Source organism: Mangifera indica, chromosome 3 (assembly GCF_011075055.1).
Source record: "Mangifera indica cultivar Alphonso chromosome 3, CATAS_Mindica_2.1, whole genome shotgun sequence".
NCBI classification, from domain to species: domain Eukaryota; kingdom Viridiplantae; phylum Streptophyta; class Magnoliopsida; order Sapindales; family Anacardiaceae; genus Mangifera; species Mangifera indica.
In genome coordinates this window covers 1,383,143-1,399,956 of record NC_058139.1, presented here as the reverse complement: position 1 = coordinate 1,399,956, position 16,814 = coordinate 1,383,143, and the positions used below count along the sequence as shown (strand labels likewise).

The following is a 16,814-nucleotide window of genomic DNA, read 5'->3' as shown; positions in this document are numbered from 1 at the left end:
TCATCATTAATAATATAAGAATACTAAAATCTTTTATTTATTATAAATAAAATAAAATAAAATAATATAAATAATAAATGATAAATTATATATTTCCGTCAACTAAACGCACCCCACTCTTCATCAGAAGCCCACAGTCAGACCATGATTTATGATAATTGTGGGACACATTTACATTAGGATAAAAGAAAAAATGATTCATATCCGAAGATTTACACCAGCCAACGGCTGATGCCTTACAAGAACAAACTGAAATGAAAGAAGACCGAAAAGAATCACAATATATCACTGGATAAAATGTGTCAAAAATAAAATACATCTACTTAATCCACTACCAAAATCGAGACACTTACAACCAAAAAGAAAAAGAATCTCAAAGTTTGAATCAATACAAGCAGAAGATGGCCGAAAGTGGAATGAGCAAAATGACTAGCCAAAACCTGGCAGCCAGAAGATATATTTTTCACATATACTAACAAAAAATAATCTGAATTCAACCCACATGAAAACAGAATCATGCCTTAAAGGAGACTCTCGATGGCTTCAAAGAACAGTGGAGCCATCTCAGGATTTGGAGTCTTGATTGCACACTTGATGCCAGGATTTCCGATAACTGTAGTGAGTTCTATCAAGAAGGGTATACCACGAGGGATCTTTGCAGAGAAGTAAAACACATCCTGGTTTGCATGCTTGCGCTTTGCTATGAAAAACATGTTTGATGCAGCCAGCCGATCTAGGGTTGCTTCAACATTGCTCACTACAATCCCTGGAAGATCCTTCAACACCTCGTTGGAATCAGGAAGGGACCTCCATGTCTACATATTTGGGAAGGAAACACTCAAAAAGTATAAACATTGATTTTCAATCGCTTGAATTGTCACAAAAATTTCTTTTCACAAAAGTTTCAGAATTGATGCGATTGCCTCATTTATTCTTCACTCAATTTTAGCTCCTAAAAAAGAGCTGCAATTGCAATTTTCATGAATTTTATAAGATAATATTAAACTTTCAAGCATAAATTGATTCCTATCAAAGCAGTGATCCATGTGAAGGTTCTTTCTCTGTTTCACATCATGTGAAGTACCAAGAATATGATTTGAACGAATATAATATTGTTCAAATATTTTACCTCAAGAAAGCTTCCTCTCTCCATTCTCCCATCCTCAGTGAAAAACACATGAAGAGAGATCTTATCGTTGAAGTACCACACTGGCTGTTGATTATTTTTCACAGCAACCTGCAAAAGCGAGCTTGGAGGACCAGCAGACATATTCTGGAAAAATACCATGGGCAACAATGTCCTGGCTGAAGTTCCAGGTTGTAGTTGTGGAACCTGCAATGCAAGAAATTATAGCCCCATGACACATGAATCAATGAACTTTAATACCACAAATGTATTAAATACCTGAAGGGGTCCAGCAGCTGCAAGACCAAATGTATTCTTATTAAATTGAATCATGAACCCATCAAGAGGAATCTGAGAGTTGTTCTCAAACAGCATGCTGTATAATACTTGACCATCCTGGCATGTTAACTGTGCACTGATTTGCAAACCCTGGCCAGTTGATGCGGGTAGTAGAACAGGAAGAGGAGAACTGCAATCAAGGACAAACGATGCAGGTCAGAACAATAGCATGCAATGAAAATGATACAAATAGTCAAATTACTCTGCATCACAAATATGAGACCAGTGACATAGTTTCCTCATATCACACTTACACAGGTGCAGGTTCGGGCTGGTCAACTGGGACAATGGCACTATTATCTAGGCCTATCAGATCACCCAGTAAATCAGGCACTGGAGCAGCAGGTACAGGAGCAGCTGGAGGAGGTGCTGGCTGCCTTCCTGCAGGATATGGGGCACTACTGAAACTAGTTTGAGGTGATGCTCCTCCATCAGCAACATGAGCAGCTGTATCTGAATACCCAGTATCAATTCCATTAGGGTAGTCATCGTCTTCTGTTTTTGCAGCTGTGGTCTTCACACAGGTTATAAACGCTTCTGGTGGTTTGTGATACACAGAAGACAATGTAGCAATGTTGGCAAGAAGTTCATCAAGAAGAGAAGAATCAAGCTGGTTTGAATCATCGGTGATCACAGGCTTCTCAGCTAACACAACATCCTTAGCTGCCTGAGAGGTAAAAAATAAGGCCTGTCACAATTACAGCTGATAAACTATAGCCCTTAAATTCCACTCCAGATGCATGCAGACAAGTTCCTAAAAACCCAAGGGTTTTAATACAGTCATCCTACAATTATAGACCCCTTTCCTTCAAAGGGTTTGGCATGGCAAGATCTATGTTAAAAAAATACTTTGAATTTGGCACAAATAAGATGGGTGAAGATATTGTTGGGTTGGAAGATTCACTCTGTAGAGCTGGTTGGAAAATTCTGCAAGGCATGGCTGAAAACAAGGACTCCAGCAGAATTAATATGCACTTCTACAGTCCTTCCTAAAGTGATAATAAAAAATAAAATAAATGGCAGAGTGCAATGCATTCATATTCAAGCATATCTGTTGCTATTGAAATTGAACAGATACAGAAGAAACTTGACACTGATTTCAGCAGACCCACACCTCAGGATCAGTGGACAAAAGACGCCAATATATGTAGGCACGATCGCGCAGATCAGGATTGTCTGTTTCCACTGTGGCATTGTTCAAAACGACCTGCACTTATGAATTTGTATTAGTGACAATTGACAGGAATGTTTGAAGAATGTAAATGTCCAAATAAAAATAGAAATGACATTTACAATTATGGAAATTGATTTCCCATCTTCTAGATATAGAAGAGATATATTTGACTACTACATCCCACCACAATGAAATTACTCCACAAATATAACCGTGTAACTCTTTAGATCCCATCTAGGATTTGCTACCACAAACTAGCAGGCAACCGATGACATACAAATTGACAATTGAAAAGACAATCTCTCCATACATAACTCTACCATCAACAGCAAACAGTTACAGACAAGCTGTAGTTTACCATTCAAATTTCCGTGCCAGGTGAATTGCTCCTAAAGTTTTATGTAAAAACCAGAGAAACTCATAAGCGGCATATAATTTAACTTCCTAAGCTGGGGCAACTATGGCATAGACTTATTGGCAATTGCCATCAAAGACAATGGAGATAGAAAAGCAAAAGACCGAATTAATTGAAATATAAGCATGTAAAACGCTAAAAAGATACCTGAATCATCTGTTGTGGACCTTCAGTTGGCTTCTTAAGAAAAAGTTTGACAGTCGCTGTTAGCAATTGCAACTGGACTTGTGCGGGCTCTTCAGGGAAACTCTCTAAGAAACTTTCAAGGAGCTCATCAGCATTGTCAATTCTTTCTGCATATTCACCAATTATCCAAATCATGGAGGCCTGAGGGAAGAAATGACAAGTCAAGGTCAGTCATAAATGAATGCAGCAGTTCTACGAGATAATAGAAATTTTTACATTGCTTAGTAACTGAGGAATGGAACAACCTTAGCCTCAGGCTCATCTAAAGTGTCCAAGCTTTCACAAAGAGTTGCAATGATAGATTCATATCTGCAAGAAAATGATAAAGTTTCAAATTTTAGTTATAAAGGTTTTATTTCTCTAGCAAATATCGTATAAGAAAGCTGTAACCTACGTGTTAGGGTATCTTCTAAAGATATCTTTAATAACTATAATAGCCTCTTGAACCACATAGTTTACTTTAATCTTGATCAACTCAAGCAGAACACTAATGCACCGTTCAGCTGCTCTCTCTAATTTTATGGCACAACGGCCAATTGCACGAACAGCCTTTCTGACAAAATCTACATCAACTTCTGTCGCATATTCTTTGAACTCCAAAAGAACCTACAGAAGTGTTCGCCCAGTTAGCATCACATCAAAAAATATTTTCATTATGAATTCAAAAAGCAAAATAAAGTTAAAAAATTACAGTAACATCTATAAAGTATACCAACCTGATCTATATTTCGGTCAGAAGCAAGCTTTATCATGACTTCTAATTTTTCCATCTTCACATAAATTGGATCATTGTACTTACAGAAAAATACCTATAAACAGTAAATGTTTGATAAGTATGAGTACCTGCTCACATAATTACTAAAATGAAGCATAAATAAAAATAATCATGAATATATGTAAAGCACTTTAGCAAGCACATGAGAATTTTTCAATCACCTTAATTTCATGGGCAAGGATTGTAGGACGTCTTTGTACTATAAGGTTGATATTGCGCAATGCAACATATTGTATCTCGGGTTCCGCAGACAGTAATGTCACAAGAGGAGGAGCCATCTTTTTGCAAAGATTTCGAACTACGTCAGTACTGCTGATAAGCTCCATTTGTTGAAGGATCATCTACAAGCCAGCAGAAAAAAAATAAGGGGTTAAGAATGACAAAAAAATATACAGTCTTGATCGATCTAAACAGCAACTAGGAAATAAAGATGCATACCAATCAATATAAAATATAATGGTACCTTAACAGCTGAAAGTACAACAGCACAATTAGCATGTTGCAGTCGTGGAGTAACTCTCTCCACTATACTTTCAGCTTCACGAGCATCAGCTGCTTTATATCTAGAGAGAGCATCCAATATAAAAACTTGACCCCACCTAAACAGAATGTTCACTGGCATCAGAAAAAAAAAAAGCCAAAATGTAGTCCTTGCTAAATCTTAAAAAAATATACAATGCCATTGTATAATTGATCAGAAACACATCTTTTATAATATCGTAAAAGATATCAATTTCCAATTTTCTCTGAGAAAGTGAAAAAAGCTTGCAAGTATGCAAATGAACATGTTCTAAAGGTACAATGTCCAAAGTAAAAAAAATAGAATCAATGATACCTAGTGATCCTATTAGCAAGACCTATTACAACACCTTAAAGCATGATATCTACATGCACATGATACCACAAACCTAAATAAACATGAAATATCTCCACCAGTTTACAAAGATTAGCCAACAATTCTACCATTGCAAACCACAATATATATCAGAAAACAACTTCATTATGGGGTTGACATTTGATGCCAAAAGGAGTGAAAAGGTTTAATGGATACCAACTATATTCAAAGAATCAAAAGATAGACTATAATAAACAACCATATACTATACACAGACTTCTATTCATGTTAATTTGCTTGTTAAACCTACTTTGAGAAAAGAAAAAAAGGGAAATGATCAAATATAGGCTTACTCTGTGCATTCGTTTAGAGCAGTAAGGAGCTTTGAGAGTGTGTGACTAGTGATCTCAAAGACGGGTCTGCTACTATTCTCTTGAATCTCTGCCAGAGCTGCCACAGCATTTGCTACAACCATTGGATTGTTGTCAGATATCAAATCCTTGAGAGATTCAAGAAAACCCCTATCCTCAACTAACTCAGCATTTATGTCATAGAGTTTAGCAACGCATATGGCTGCTGTTTTACGTACATATGGATCATCATCCTGTCACAAAGCCATAAAACAACAACTTAGGAAAAATGCAAAAGGAAAGAAAGAAAAGGTGACAAACTGCAAGTAGAATAATTAGCTAAGTCAAATAAGAAGAGTAAACACTGTATGAGACAATAAAACCAAAAACTAGTTCCAGCAGCAAGATGGAAATATCCAAGACCAGAAGTTCCACCTTAAGACACCTCTGAAGAGGGTCACAAAGATATTCCGTGATTTTATCAACACGAATACATCCCATTGTACGCACAGCCAAAGCTCGAATCAAAGGATTCGGATCCTGTGAGTCCTGCATCCATAAAACAAAAGTTCAGTAATGAAGCAGAAATGCATAACTGCAACAATGTTAAACACACTATGTTGTATATTTCGAGCTCATTGAGTTTGTGCAAGAAACATGAGATTATTTATAGTAAAAGCAATTCAATAGTACTGATTTCAGTATTACCAATAATATAGAGTACACGACAAAAATATAGCACGGATTTTGTGATTCAAGAAAATGTAGCATGATCATAAATGCAGAACTCATCTAAGGATGTTTTATTTACTACTTTCAATCTTCTGGGCAGGGATGGGTAGTGCCAAATCAAAGAAGGAAAAAATTATGTCGAACAACAGCAGGTTCACCTTAATTCTTACCTTCACAAATGTGTTTACCGCCAAAATAGCTAGGTCTGGCTGGGATTTAGCATAGTTGATAAGATATAGGTAAACAAGCTTCTTGAGCTCTAAATTTTCTGTTTGCATGCAATTCACTACATCTGTGAACAATGATGAAACATCTTTCCCAACAGTCATAGCAGCAATAACCTTCTTCACAGCATCTTTTCTCTTATCCTACATGACAATAAAAAGAAAAGAATGCCTTCACATTCCCATGAAGTACAAAAAGCAAGAGAATTCTAAATAAAAAAAATTACAATATCATCTGGTAAACAGAACAAATTGTAAAGAAACCATCAACCCGGCTAATGAAACCAAAAAGCTATCGAGAGTGAAATAAAACCATTTTAATTTTCATATGGCCAATAGAAAGAAACATAAATCCTCATAGAAGCTCCCAAACCAACTAAAAATCAAATACTATTCCAGGCATTATAGATCTAATATTTCTTATGCACCATACATTTACTCCAAAAAAAAAAAAAAAAAACAGAGAAAAGAGAATGTATTATCTAGATCTGTTCAAATCATAGTAGCGCTCGAAAAGATTCCTTTTTTTTTACAACTCCAATCCAGATACCACAAAAACTCGCACTCAAACAGATATTTAAACGCGTCGTTTCGATCTTTTATCAAAAATAGATCTGCCATCTACAATTTCTTAGAAAGCAGAACAAAGACACGAGTATCAAAGTCCAAATAAAAGATCAAATTAAATAAATTTAAAAATGAAACATAACAATTAAAATAAATTATCAAAAAAGTTACGGACGGTACCTTATACTGCGAATTCAGCTCTTCTTTCAGCTCAGGGATTTCTCCCTTTTTCGTAGTGGAAAAATACTTAGAATCGTGACCACTCATCTTTGCTTCTCTCCTCTATGAGGTATCTTCTTTCAGTCTTCGAAGTTTTTCAGTTCATTGATGCGCCAGGATGAACAGAAACATCCACAATGACCGGCAATAGCAAAAGCCGAAATGGAAAATGTTTCGGTAATTAGGGTCGGGTATATTGTTGGGTTGAACCCGAAGAGCCCAACGTGGCCTAAATATTAGAGTTCGTCCACACAACTTTTCCGAATTAAAAAAACTTTTCGGCCTTTTTAACGAACTCTGAGATCCTTCATTTTATAAAGATCTCCTTAGAAGGCTAGAGCTGAATGCACAAAGCTAGAAAAATATTAATTTTTATGTTTATTCGAATTTAAATAGAGAAATTTCGGAGCAACTAAATAAATTTTAAATTCAATTAAAAAATTATTTAATTATATATTTAATTTAAATCGTTTTAAATTCAACTCATTTTTAAAGATTAGTTTAATTTTTTTATTTAAATTTATCTCATTTGATTTAAACATATTAAATCGAATCTAATTTTATAGGAGTTGTTTTTCTCTTACATCCAGGAAAATGCAAATTCGCCTTATTGATTTTGAAAATTGAATGGCACATGTCCAGATTTTTCGTACGATAAAGAATCTAAGTTATATTTATAATATTGACACATTAGTGATATGATTACGATCAAATTTAAATAAAATTCAATTTAATAATAGCATGAATCTAAAGAATTTTACTCAAAAATTGGGTACAAATTGAAACTTACATTTGTATATAATTTTATTTTAAATTTGATTTGTGTAAGATAGTATTATAAACAGGAGGAATTATTAAGTTTGATGGAAAATATTTGACCACACAAATTCCGAAGGCCCAATAGGCATGGGTCGGTGAGCTGACAGGGCGTTTTCCGATTGGTGGCCTTGAGAGGATATTATCGTCTTTTCACATTATTTAAAATTTTATTTATTTTCACACTTCTACAACACAACAAACCAAACCCCCCCAAGAACCTTATAAATCTTTTACGAACTCAAAAAAACTAAATGGAATCCACGAAAAAGAAATTTGATCAGAAGAAACAAGATATGGGACACGGTATCTTCGATCTCTTATTTCAAATTAAGCTCAGGATTTCACCATAAATGATAACTTTAATGGATCTTTTTTCTAATTTTTACATATTTTGTCAGGCGATAAAGGTCGACCCAGCAAGAAACGTAAATTTACTAATAAGGTTTTCATTTCTTCCCATTTTGTAATTTTCTCAACATTTCTTATTGATATTTTACAGTTTTTAAAGAATCAAGCAATTTGTGCAGGAGGATCCGACGAGATTTGTTGAAGACGATAACGCCTATTACAATGAAGACGGGGATAATCTTCGTGATGGTGATTTCTTTTTATATTATTATTAGTATTATTTTTTAATATTTGAGATTCTTTGTTTGGCATAATTAATTGGTAAAATGTCAATGATTGAAGGTGAAAAAGAAGAGAAAAAACGCGATTTTAGTAAATTAGAATTAAAACCCGATCATGCTAATTGGCCACTGTGGGCTTGTGCTGATGGACGAATATTTCTTGAAACATTTCTCTCCTTTATACAAACAAGCTTATGATTTTCTCATCGCAATAGCTGAGCCTGTTTGCAGGTATGAAAATTCGTTACATTTGCTATAGTTTTGTAAGTTCAGTACTCGCTTTATGATTAATATTTTTTATGTATAATTTTGAAGGCCAGAGTCGATGCATGAGTACAATTTGACTCCACATTCGTTGTATGCGGCACTGTCAGTGGGACTCGAGACTCAGACTATCATTTCTGTATTGAATAAATTGTCAAAAACAAAATTACCAGAAGAAATAATTTATTTTATACATGCCTTGACGGCTAATTATGGGAGAGTAAAACTTGTGCTTAAGAAGAATCGGTATCTTGTTGAATCCCCGTTTCCAGAGGCTAGTTGGTTGTATGTTTGTGTTTTTTTTGAGGAATGGTGGTCTTGAGGTTTGGCCGTAAACCATGATTTTGATGCATGCAGGTGTTGAAGAAGTTGCTTCAAGATGAGGTGATATCAAAGGCTCGGATTACTTCTGAGGTTTGTAACTAAAGATGAATCAAGTCATTTGTTGTAGGTGTGTATAGATTGTTCTTTACAGTATAGATTATTATAATACACATTGTCTTACCCAGTGGTTATTTCAATACGTTTAGTCTCTTTGTACTCACAAATGTTTGGATTATTATCACTTGAAAGTATTTAAGCATTATCTCTCTATTGGTCCTTTTGCATGTTATTATTTCCTATAAGTTTAATTTTGAGGACACGGATCAATTGTGTTTAGGGCTTCCATGGAAGTGATGGATTTATTGTAAGCAAGTCTTCTGGTGAAATTGCAACTGGTCATGATGAGTTGCTAAATGAAGCAGAATTGGCTGCTGCACCTGAAGAAAAAGAAACTCACTCATTTGAGATTGATCCTTCCCAGGTATGTGTTGTATGTAAAATTTCTGAAGTGGGTCTCACTGTGACCATACATGTTCATATTGCATCATATCTTAAGCATGCTTTTGCCAACATGAGCTTACAGCTTTGTTCTTTTTGGTTCCTTTAACTGTAAAGACCATCTATTTCGTGTGATTTGCAACATCTCATGTATAGTGTACATGTATTTAGTTATTTATTTATTTTTTCTGGAACTTACAACTAGACCACAGGAAAAAAATTTGATTATCAAGTACCAACAAGTATCAATTGGTTTTGTTGCAATGAGTGCAAAGCTAATAAGATTTGATAACATGTTATTTTTTATTTAGAGTCATGCTATATGGTTTTATATTAACTTATCTTCATGTCTCTGTTCTTTGTTTGCAGGTTGAGAATGTAAAACAACGCTGTTTGCCAAATGCTTTAAATTATCCAATGTTGGAGGAGTATGACTTTAGAAATGATACTGTAAGTAGTTAATTTCAACTCCATAGAATTGACTTGTAGACCAGTCATAATCAGGGATCTTAAAGACCTTTTTTCCCATAATATTTGATGAGAAGCTGTTTTGGCATGGCAGATCAACCCTGACCTTAATATGGAGCTTAAGCCTCATGCGCAACCACAGCCATATCAAGAAAAGAGTCTCAGTAAAATGTTTGGAAATGGTGAGGTTGTATGTGGTTACAAACTTTATAGTAAGAATGTAGTATGTTCATTTAAATTTATTTGCTGTTGAAATATTGTTTGATGAACATGCATACACATTTTATAAATGAAATTTTTGTCCACAATTCTTCAGCTAATGGGGAATCATGGGAAAGAATCTTATTTGTATCATTTTTGTAATTTCTCCCCATCATCTATGGCTTTGTTGAATCTCACTAGGAGCTAGGAGACTGCATCTTCTTTACCTAGTGACAACATTCCACCACTTCTTAATGACATGGGGAAGATGAAACTTACGATTTTGTTTGGCTTCAAGTGGATTATAAACCTAGACATTGCCTTGTGGATTTACAACTTGTTTATTTGAATTGCAGGTAGAGCAAGATCTGGCATTATTGTACTGCCTGGTGGTGCTGGAAAGTCTCTAGTTGGTGTTTCTGCTGCAAGCCGGATAAAAAAGAGCTGTCTTTGTTTGGCAACAAATGCTGTTTCTGTGGACCAGTGGGCCTTCCAGTTTAAGTTGTGGTCCACCATACAAGATGATCAAATCTGCCGTTTTACATCTGATAGCAAAGAGAGGTTTTGCGGCAATGCAGGAGTGGCTGTGACCACATATAACATGGTTGCTTTTGGTGGTAAAAGATCTGAAGAATCTGAAAAGATTATTGAAGAAATCAGAAATAGAGAATGGGGTTTGCTTCTCATGGATGAGGTAATTATATGATTCCATGATTCAAAGTCATGATATATTTGTTTATTAAGTGGTCAACCAAGTAATGATATGTATTCTTTGTGGAAAAATGTATTTATGACATCTTATGTGCAGGTTCATGTGGTTCCTGCTCACATGTTTCATAAAGTCATCAGCATCACTAAATCACACTGCAAACTTGGGCTTACTGGTATCATTCTGATAATATCATCCTATGTCTCTAGCCTTCATTTTTTGTATTTGAGAATGCATAATTTATTGACAAATTGAATTGCAGCAACACTTGTGAGAGAGGATGAAAGGATCACGGATTTAAATTTCCTTATTGGATCCAAATTACATGAAGCAAATTGGTTGGATCTAGTCAAAGGAGGATTTATTGCAAATGTTCAATGTGCTGAGGTATGGTGTCCAATGACAAAGGAGTTCTTTGCCGAATATCTAAAGAAAGAAAACTCCAAGAAGAAGTAGGTTTGCCAATTAAAGAATGACACTTTAGTTATGCTGGATAGGTTTCAAATCTAAAATTATTTTTCCCTCTTCTTTTTACTGGATCTCCGTATCGCATGTACATCAGTTTAAGAGTGTTTCTTTCATTTTCTCTCATTGGGAAAGTGAATGGGTGGAGTTGCTGTTGCTTTATGAATAGCCAGAAATTGACTTACTCTTATTTATTTCAGATTCCATGGTTGTTTGATGTTTCTTTTGTGTCTAAAGTTTGCAGTTTGTTAATTTTCAGGCCCATTATGTGATGAATCCTAATAAGTTCTGAGCATGTGAATTTCTCATCCGGTTTCATGAGCAGCAGCGTGGTGATAAGATAATTGTTTGTGCTGACAATCTTTTTGCCCTTACAGAGTATGCAATGAAACTTCGCAAGCCCATGATCTATGGAGCTACAAGGTTGTTCATGGGTGTTTTACTTGGAGCTCTAATTTCACTGCTGTTTTTGATGATTAATTGTCCATCTTTTCTGCAATTTACAGCCATGTTGAGAGGACAAAGATTCTGCAGGCTTTCAAATGTAGTTGGGAAGTGAATACTATCTTCTTGTCAAACGTATTTTTTGTGAAATTCAATGTCATCACTTTGCTTCCATTATTTAAATATTGTTGGACCAAGTTCTCATAAAGGGAATTTTGTAGTGTCTCGGTATAACACGTATAAGGAATAGAACTCTGCTTGAGTTTCTGAATTTGATCTGCATATGCTAAGTCATGTGATGTAGATTGACTGTTGGAAAATAATTTGGTCCTTTTCCGGTTGGGGGCATAAATTTGCCCTAGTGAAACTGCAGGCATCAGAGGTGATTTTGTTGCTTCTGTGTTCACAGGTCTGATAATTCTATAGATATTCCTGAGGCAAATGTAATCATCCAGATTTCATCTCATGCTGGTTCAAGACAACAAGAGGCTCAGCGACTGAGTCGTATCCTTAGGGCAAAGGTTTGTTTCGGCTAAGCTTCAATAGTGAGTATATTTGGCTGTCTGAGTTGATTATCAGCATTATGAACTTTTCACACATATTATACATCACTCTGTTTATATGCTTATGAAGGAACTGAGGTATTAAATTGAATTTGTTAGATGTCTTCTTCGTATGAATTGTGTAGGAAAGGAATGAGGTTATGACCGTGCCTATAGGAAAGGGAAGGATGACTTATGGACATTTTTCTATCTGATGATTCTTATTTGTGGTATTAACCATCTGATTTAAGTTTTTCTTATTGTTGTACACCCCTAATCCAATTAGTTTTTTTGTGAATATAATATTGCTCAAAATTGGGTCCACAGGGTAAGCTAGAAGATAGGATGGCTGGAGGCAAAGAGGAATACAATGCATTTTTTTACTCCCTTGTTTCAACAGATACCCAGGTGTGCTTCTATTCTTTTTTCAACTTGTTAAATGTTCCATGTACCCTGTTAGGAATTCGGAAACTAGAACTTCCACTAATGATGACTGATATGTTTAAACACCACCTTTTCTTTTGAGCTCAGTGTCTAATTAACCTTTGTATTTTTTTTGGTAAGTCTAATTAATCTTTGTTGTCTACAGGGGATGTTCTACTCAACTAAAAGGCAGCAGTTTCTGATTGATCAAGGTTATAGCTTTAAGGTACATCATTTTAACTGTGCACTGGTTAAATTTATATATTTTTAAGAGGGGATCATTCCCTACCAATGAGGAGGGGGCATTTAGACTCTGTAGTTGGTGTGGAAAAATTGTCATTCCCTTAAATGTACTGAATCATCTAATTTGTGAATAGCTGCTATATATGTCAGTGGAATAATTTTGGGTGTTGGGAACGTGTGCATGCATGATGCTTAATGAGGTTGCTTCAATGCCACTTTTTTAAGGTCACTGTTACTATAACCGTGAATTGCTTTGATTGCATTCTGCATTGCTGTAAGGTATAGCTAGTGCCATTTATATTACTGAACTTGAGCTGGTTCACCCATTACCTTTCAAGTCAATCAACAGTTGCATTTGGGTCATGGTTGTATGGAGCTTTGGATCCTAATGTATGTTCTGACAGGTAATTACAAGCCTCCCTCCAGCTGATGCAGGAGCAGACTTGAGCTACCGCCGCTTGGATGAGCAATTGCAGCTTCTCAGCTAGGTTTGTTTTTTTCCTTTTATTTTCACTTTTAACATTTTTGTGATTGATGAACCAGAAGCTTATGACATGTTTTGCATGTTAGGTATTGAGTGCCGGTGATGATGCAGTTGGTCTAGAACAACTGGAAGAAGATGCAGATGACATAGCCCTTCAAAAAGCCCGTCGCTCCATGGGATCCATAAGTGCTATGTCAGGTGCAAATGGGATGGTCTACATGGAATACAGGTGCAGTTTTACTACGTTGTCAAATCTGTGCAGAATCTTATGTTTTTGGCCTAATTTGTAAAGACAGCAAGAACTAATTTGTAGTGTCATCTGTCACTTTTGTATAAGTTTCTTTTATTAAACGCCTTATCTTTTGTACATATGTATAAAATTTATTCATGGGTTATTGAAATTTTTACCACTATTTTATTTCGTGTATGCAAAAATGTCACCTATCCTAAAGCTTTAACAAATATACCACAACAGTAATCAACTTTCCTAAAATATCTCTCTTTAATTTTTCATGCAAATATTCTCTCTCTTCTTCTCTGCAATTTTTTTTCTCTTCTTCCTCTTTTTTTAAAGTGATAAAGAAATCACTCTTCTAAAAATAAATTATTAATGGAAGAAGACACATGATTAAACAATAAAATCTGTGAGAAAACTATTATAAAAGATTTAACTTAGACACAAGGGAGGGAGAGACGAAAAATTTAATTTTATTATAATTTCATGTTGTTAGATTGTTTAATACTATTATTTTATGTTGTTTCTATTGTTTAAAGTTGTTATAATATTGTTTAATGTTATAATGACGGTTATAAAATATCAAAATACAAGTTAGAAAAAATTTCAGATGAAGAACGGGTTGGCGTCCTTAGCATTAACGCCAACCTCCTGGGTACAGTGAATTTATTTTTTTTGTTTTTTTTATTGCATTCAATTATTTTTATATTTTATGCTTCCGTATTCCAATCCGATGCTTGCATGTGTATTGTTTTTCTTCTCATGATAAAAAGTTACATAAAAAATTATAAAATTATCAGTATCATTTTTTTCTGTTTTTTATTGCATTAATTTAAATTTGGATCAAATTTCAAATTAATCTAATTAAATTAAATTAATTTAAAATCAAATTAATTTAAATTTGGATTAAATTAAAATTTAATTTAAAAAAATTTAAAAAGAGTGGATGTTCATATTTTTTAAACAAAAAAAAAATTTAATTAAAAAAAATAAAAAGGGTTGGCGTTGTTTTTTTTAATTAAATTTTTTTTTCTTTAGACGCTGTTGGAAATATAAATTTGGCTTACAAGTGTGTAGATTGAAACCCATGTTACATAAAACCAATTGGCTTATGTTAAAGTTCAATCCACAACACTTATATACTACTCATTTTACTTAAGTTTATTACATGTGGGACTCTTCTTTTACTTGAGTCTCAACACCCCCGCTTAAGTGCAAACACCTAGGGTGTTAGGCTACCTTTCGGCTCAGCCAATTCTTGGCTGGGTGCGTTGTCACTTGTATCCAGGAACACTTAGGCTGTTAAACCTACCGTTTGGCTCGCGCTCTGATACCATGTCGGAAATTTAAATTGGGTATACAAATGTGAAGATTGAAACCCATGTTACATAAAACCAATTGGCTTATGTTAAAGTTCAATCCACAACACTTATATAACACTCATTTTACTTAAGTTTATTAGATGTAAGACTCTTCTTTTACTTGAGTCTCAACACCCCCGCTTAAGTGCAAACACCTAGGTGGTTAGGCCTGCCTTTCGGCTCAGTCAATTCTTGGCTGGGTGCGTTGTCACTTGTATCCAGGAACACTTAGGTTGTTAAACCTGCCGTTTGGCTCGCGCTCTGATACCATGTTGGAAATATAAATTTGACTTACAAGTGTGTAGATTGAAACCCATGTTACATAAAACCAATTGGCTTATGTTAAAGTTCAATCCACAACACTTATATACCACTCATTTTACTTAAGTTTATTAGATGTGAGACTCTTCTTTTACTTGAGTCTCAACAGACGCCAACCTTTTTTATTTTTTTAATTAATTTCTTTTGTTTAAAAAATATGAATGCCCACTCTTTTTAATTTTTTTAAATTAAATTTTAATTTAATCCAAATTTAAATTAATTAGATTTGATTGGATTAATTTGAAATTTGATTCAAATTTAAATTAATGTAATAAAAAATAAAAAAAAATGATACTGATAATTTTATAATTTTTTATGTAACTCTCTATCATGACAAGAAAAACAATACACATACGAGCACCGAATTGGAATGCGGAAGCATAAAAAATAAAAAGAATTAAATGCAATAAAAAAAACAAAAAATAAATAAATTCACTGTACCCGGAGGGTTGGCGTTAACGCCAACCCGTTCTTCATCTAGAATTTTTTCTAATTTGTATTTTAGTATTTTATAACCATCATTATAACATTAAACAATATTATAACAACTTTAAACAATAAAAACAACATGAAATAATAGTATTAAACAATCTAACAACATGAAATCATAATAAAATTAAATTTTTCGTCTCTCCCTCCCTTGTGTCTAAGTTGAATATTTTATAATAATTTTCTCACAGATTTTATTATTCAATTATGTGTCTTCTTCCATTAATAATTTATTTTTGAAAGAGTGATTCCTTTATCACTTTGAAAAAAGAGGAAGAAGAGAGAAAAAAGTTATAGAGAAGAAGAGAGAGAATATCTGCATGAAAGATTAAAGAAGGGTATTTTAGAAAAGTTGATTATTGTTGTGATATATTTGTTAAAGCTTTAGAATAAATGATTATTTTTTATACACAAAATAAAATAGTGGTAAAAATTTCAATACCCCTTTATTCATCCTCTTTTGCAGTACTGGTCAGAAGAAACTTGCTGGGCAAGGCCAGCTCAAGAGTAAGCCAAAGGATCCCTCCAAACGCCATTATCTGTTTAAAAGACGCTATGGCTGAGGTAAAATTCAACGCAACAATGCATAAGATTGTGATTCTTTTAGCCATAATTCAAGCTGCAGCAAATTGTCATTTAGCGTGAGTTTAATTTGCGTGAAAAGTATGTATGAAAGAGCTATGAACAGTTTGTCCTGAGTATAATATCTTTAAATATATCATCTGGTCTCTAGTGGCTTCTCAGTACAATTCTCATTACATAAAGCAACATAGAAGTTAACCCATTGGTCAAAATTTTTTCTCCCACTATAGATGGTTGGAAATGTCATATTCGAATCAGATTGTACTTGGAAAAAGGGCTTGTATTACTGATTATAATAGCCCCAATAATTCAAGAAATTGAAGTAAAATTGTCTCAGAACTCCATCCACCCAACCCAAGCCACCTTCTAAA

At 34.3% G+C, this 16,814-nt stretch overlaps 1 protein-coding gene and 1 pseudogene across 1 annotated transcript; one reads left to right on the top strand and one right to left on the bottom strand.

Moving 5' to 3' along the window:
* Nucleotides 1–255: 255 nt before the first annotated feature.
* Nucleotides 256–7,274, bottom strand: LOC123211967 (beta-adaptin-like protein B). Its single transcript, XM_044630959.1, has 15 exons — nt 6,904–7,274; nt 6,103–6,300; nt 5,636–5,749; nt 5,204–5,454; nt 4,479–4,614; nt 4,177–4,356; nt 3,957–4,049; nt 3,635–3,846; nt 3,486–3,549; nt 3,202–3,381; nt 2,580–2,672; nt 1,720–2,132; nt 1,406–1,595; nt 1,130–1,333; nt 256–815 (listed from the first exon to the last, which is right to left on the bottom strand). The coding sequence occupies exons 1-15, from the start codon at nt 6,988–6,990 to the stop codon at nt 522–524; spliced, it is 2,709 nt and encodes a 902-aa protein (XP_044486894.1). The 5' UTR covers nt 6,991–7,274; the 3' UTR covers nt 256–521.
* Nucleotides 7,275–7,940: 666 nt separating this feature from the next.
* Nucleotides 7,941–16,582, top strand: LOC123211975 (annotated as a pseudogene).
* Nucleotides 16,583–16,814: the final 232 nt, after the last annotated feature.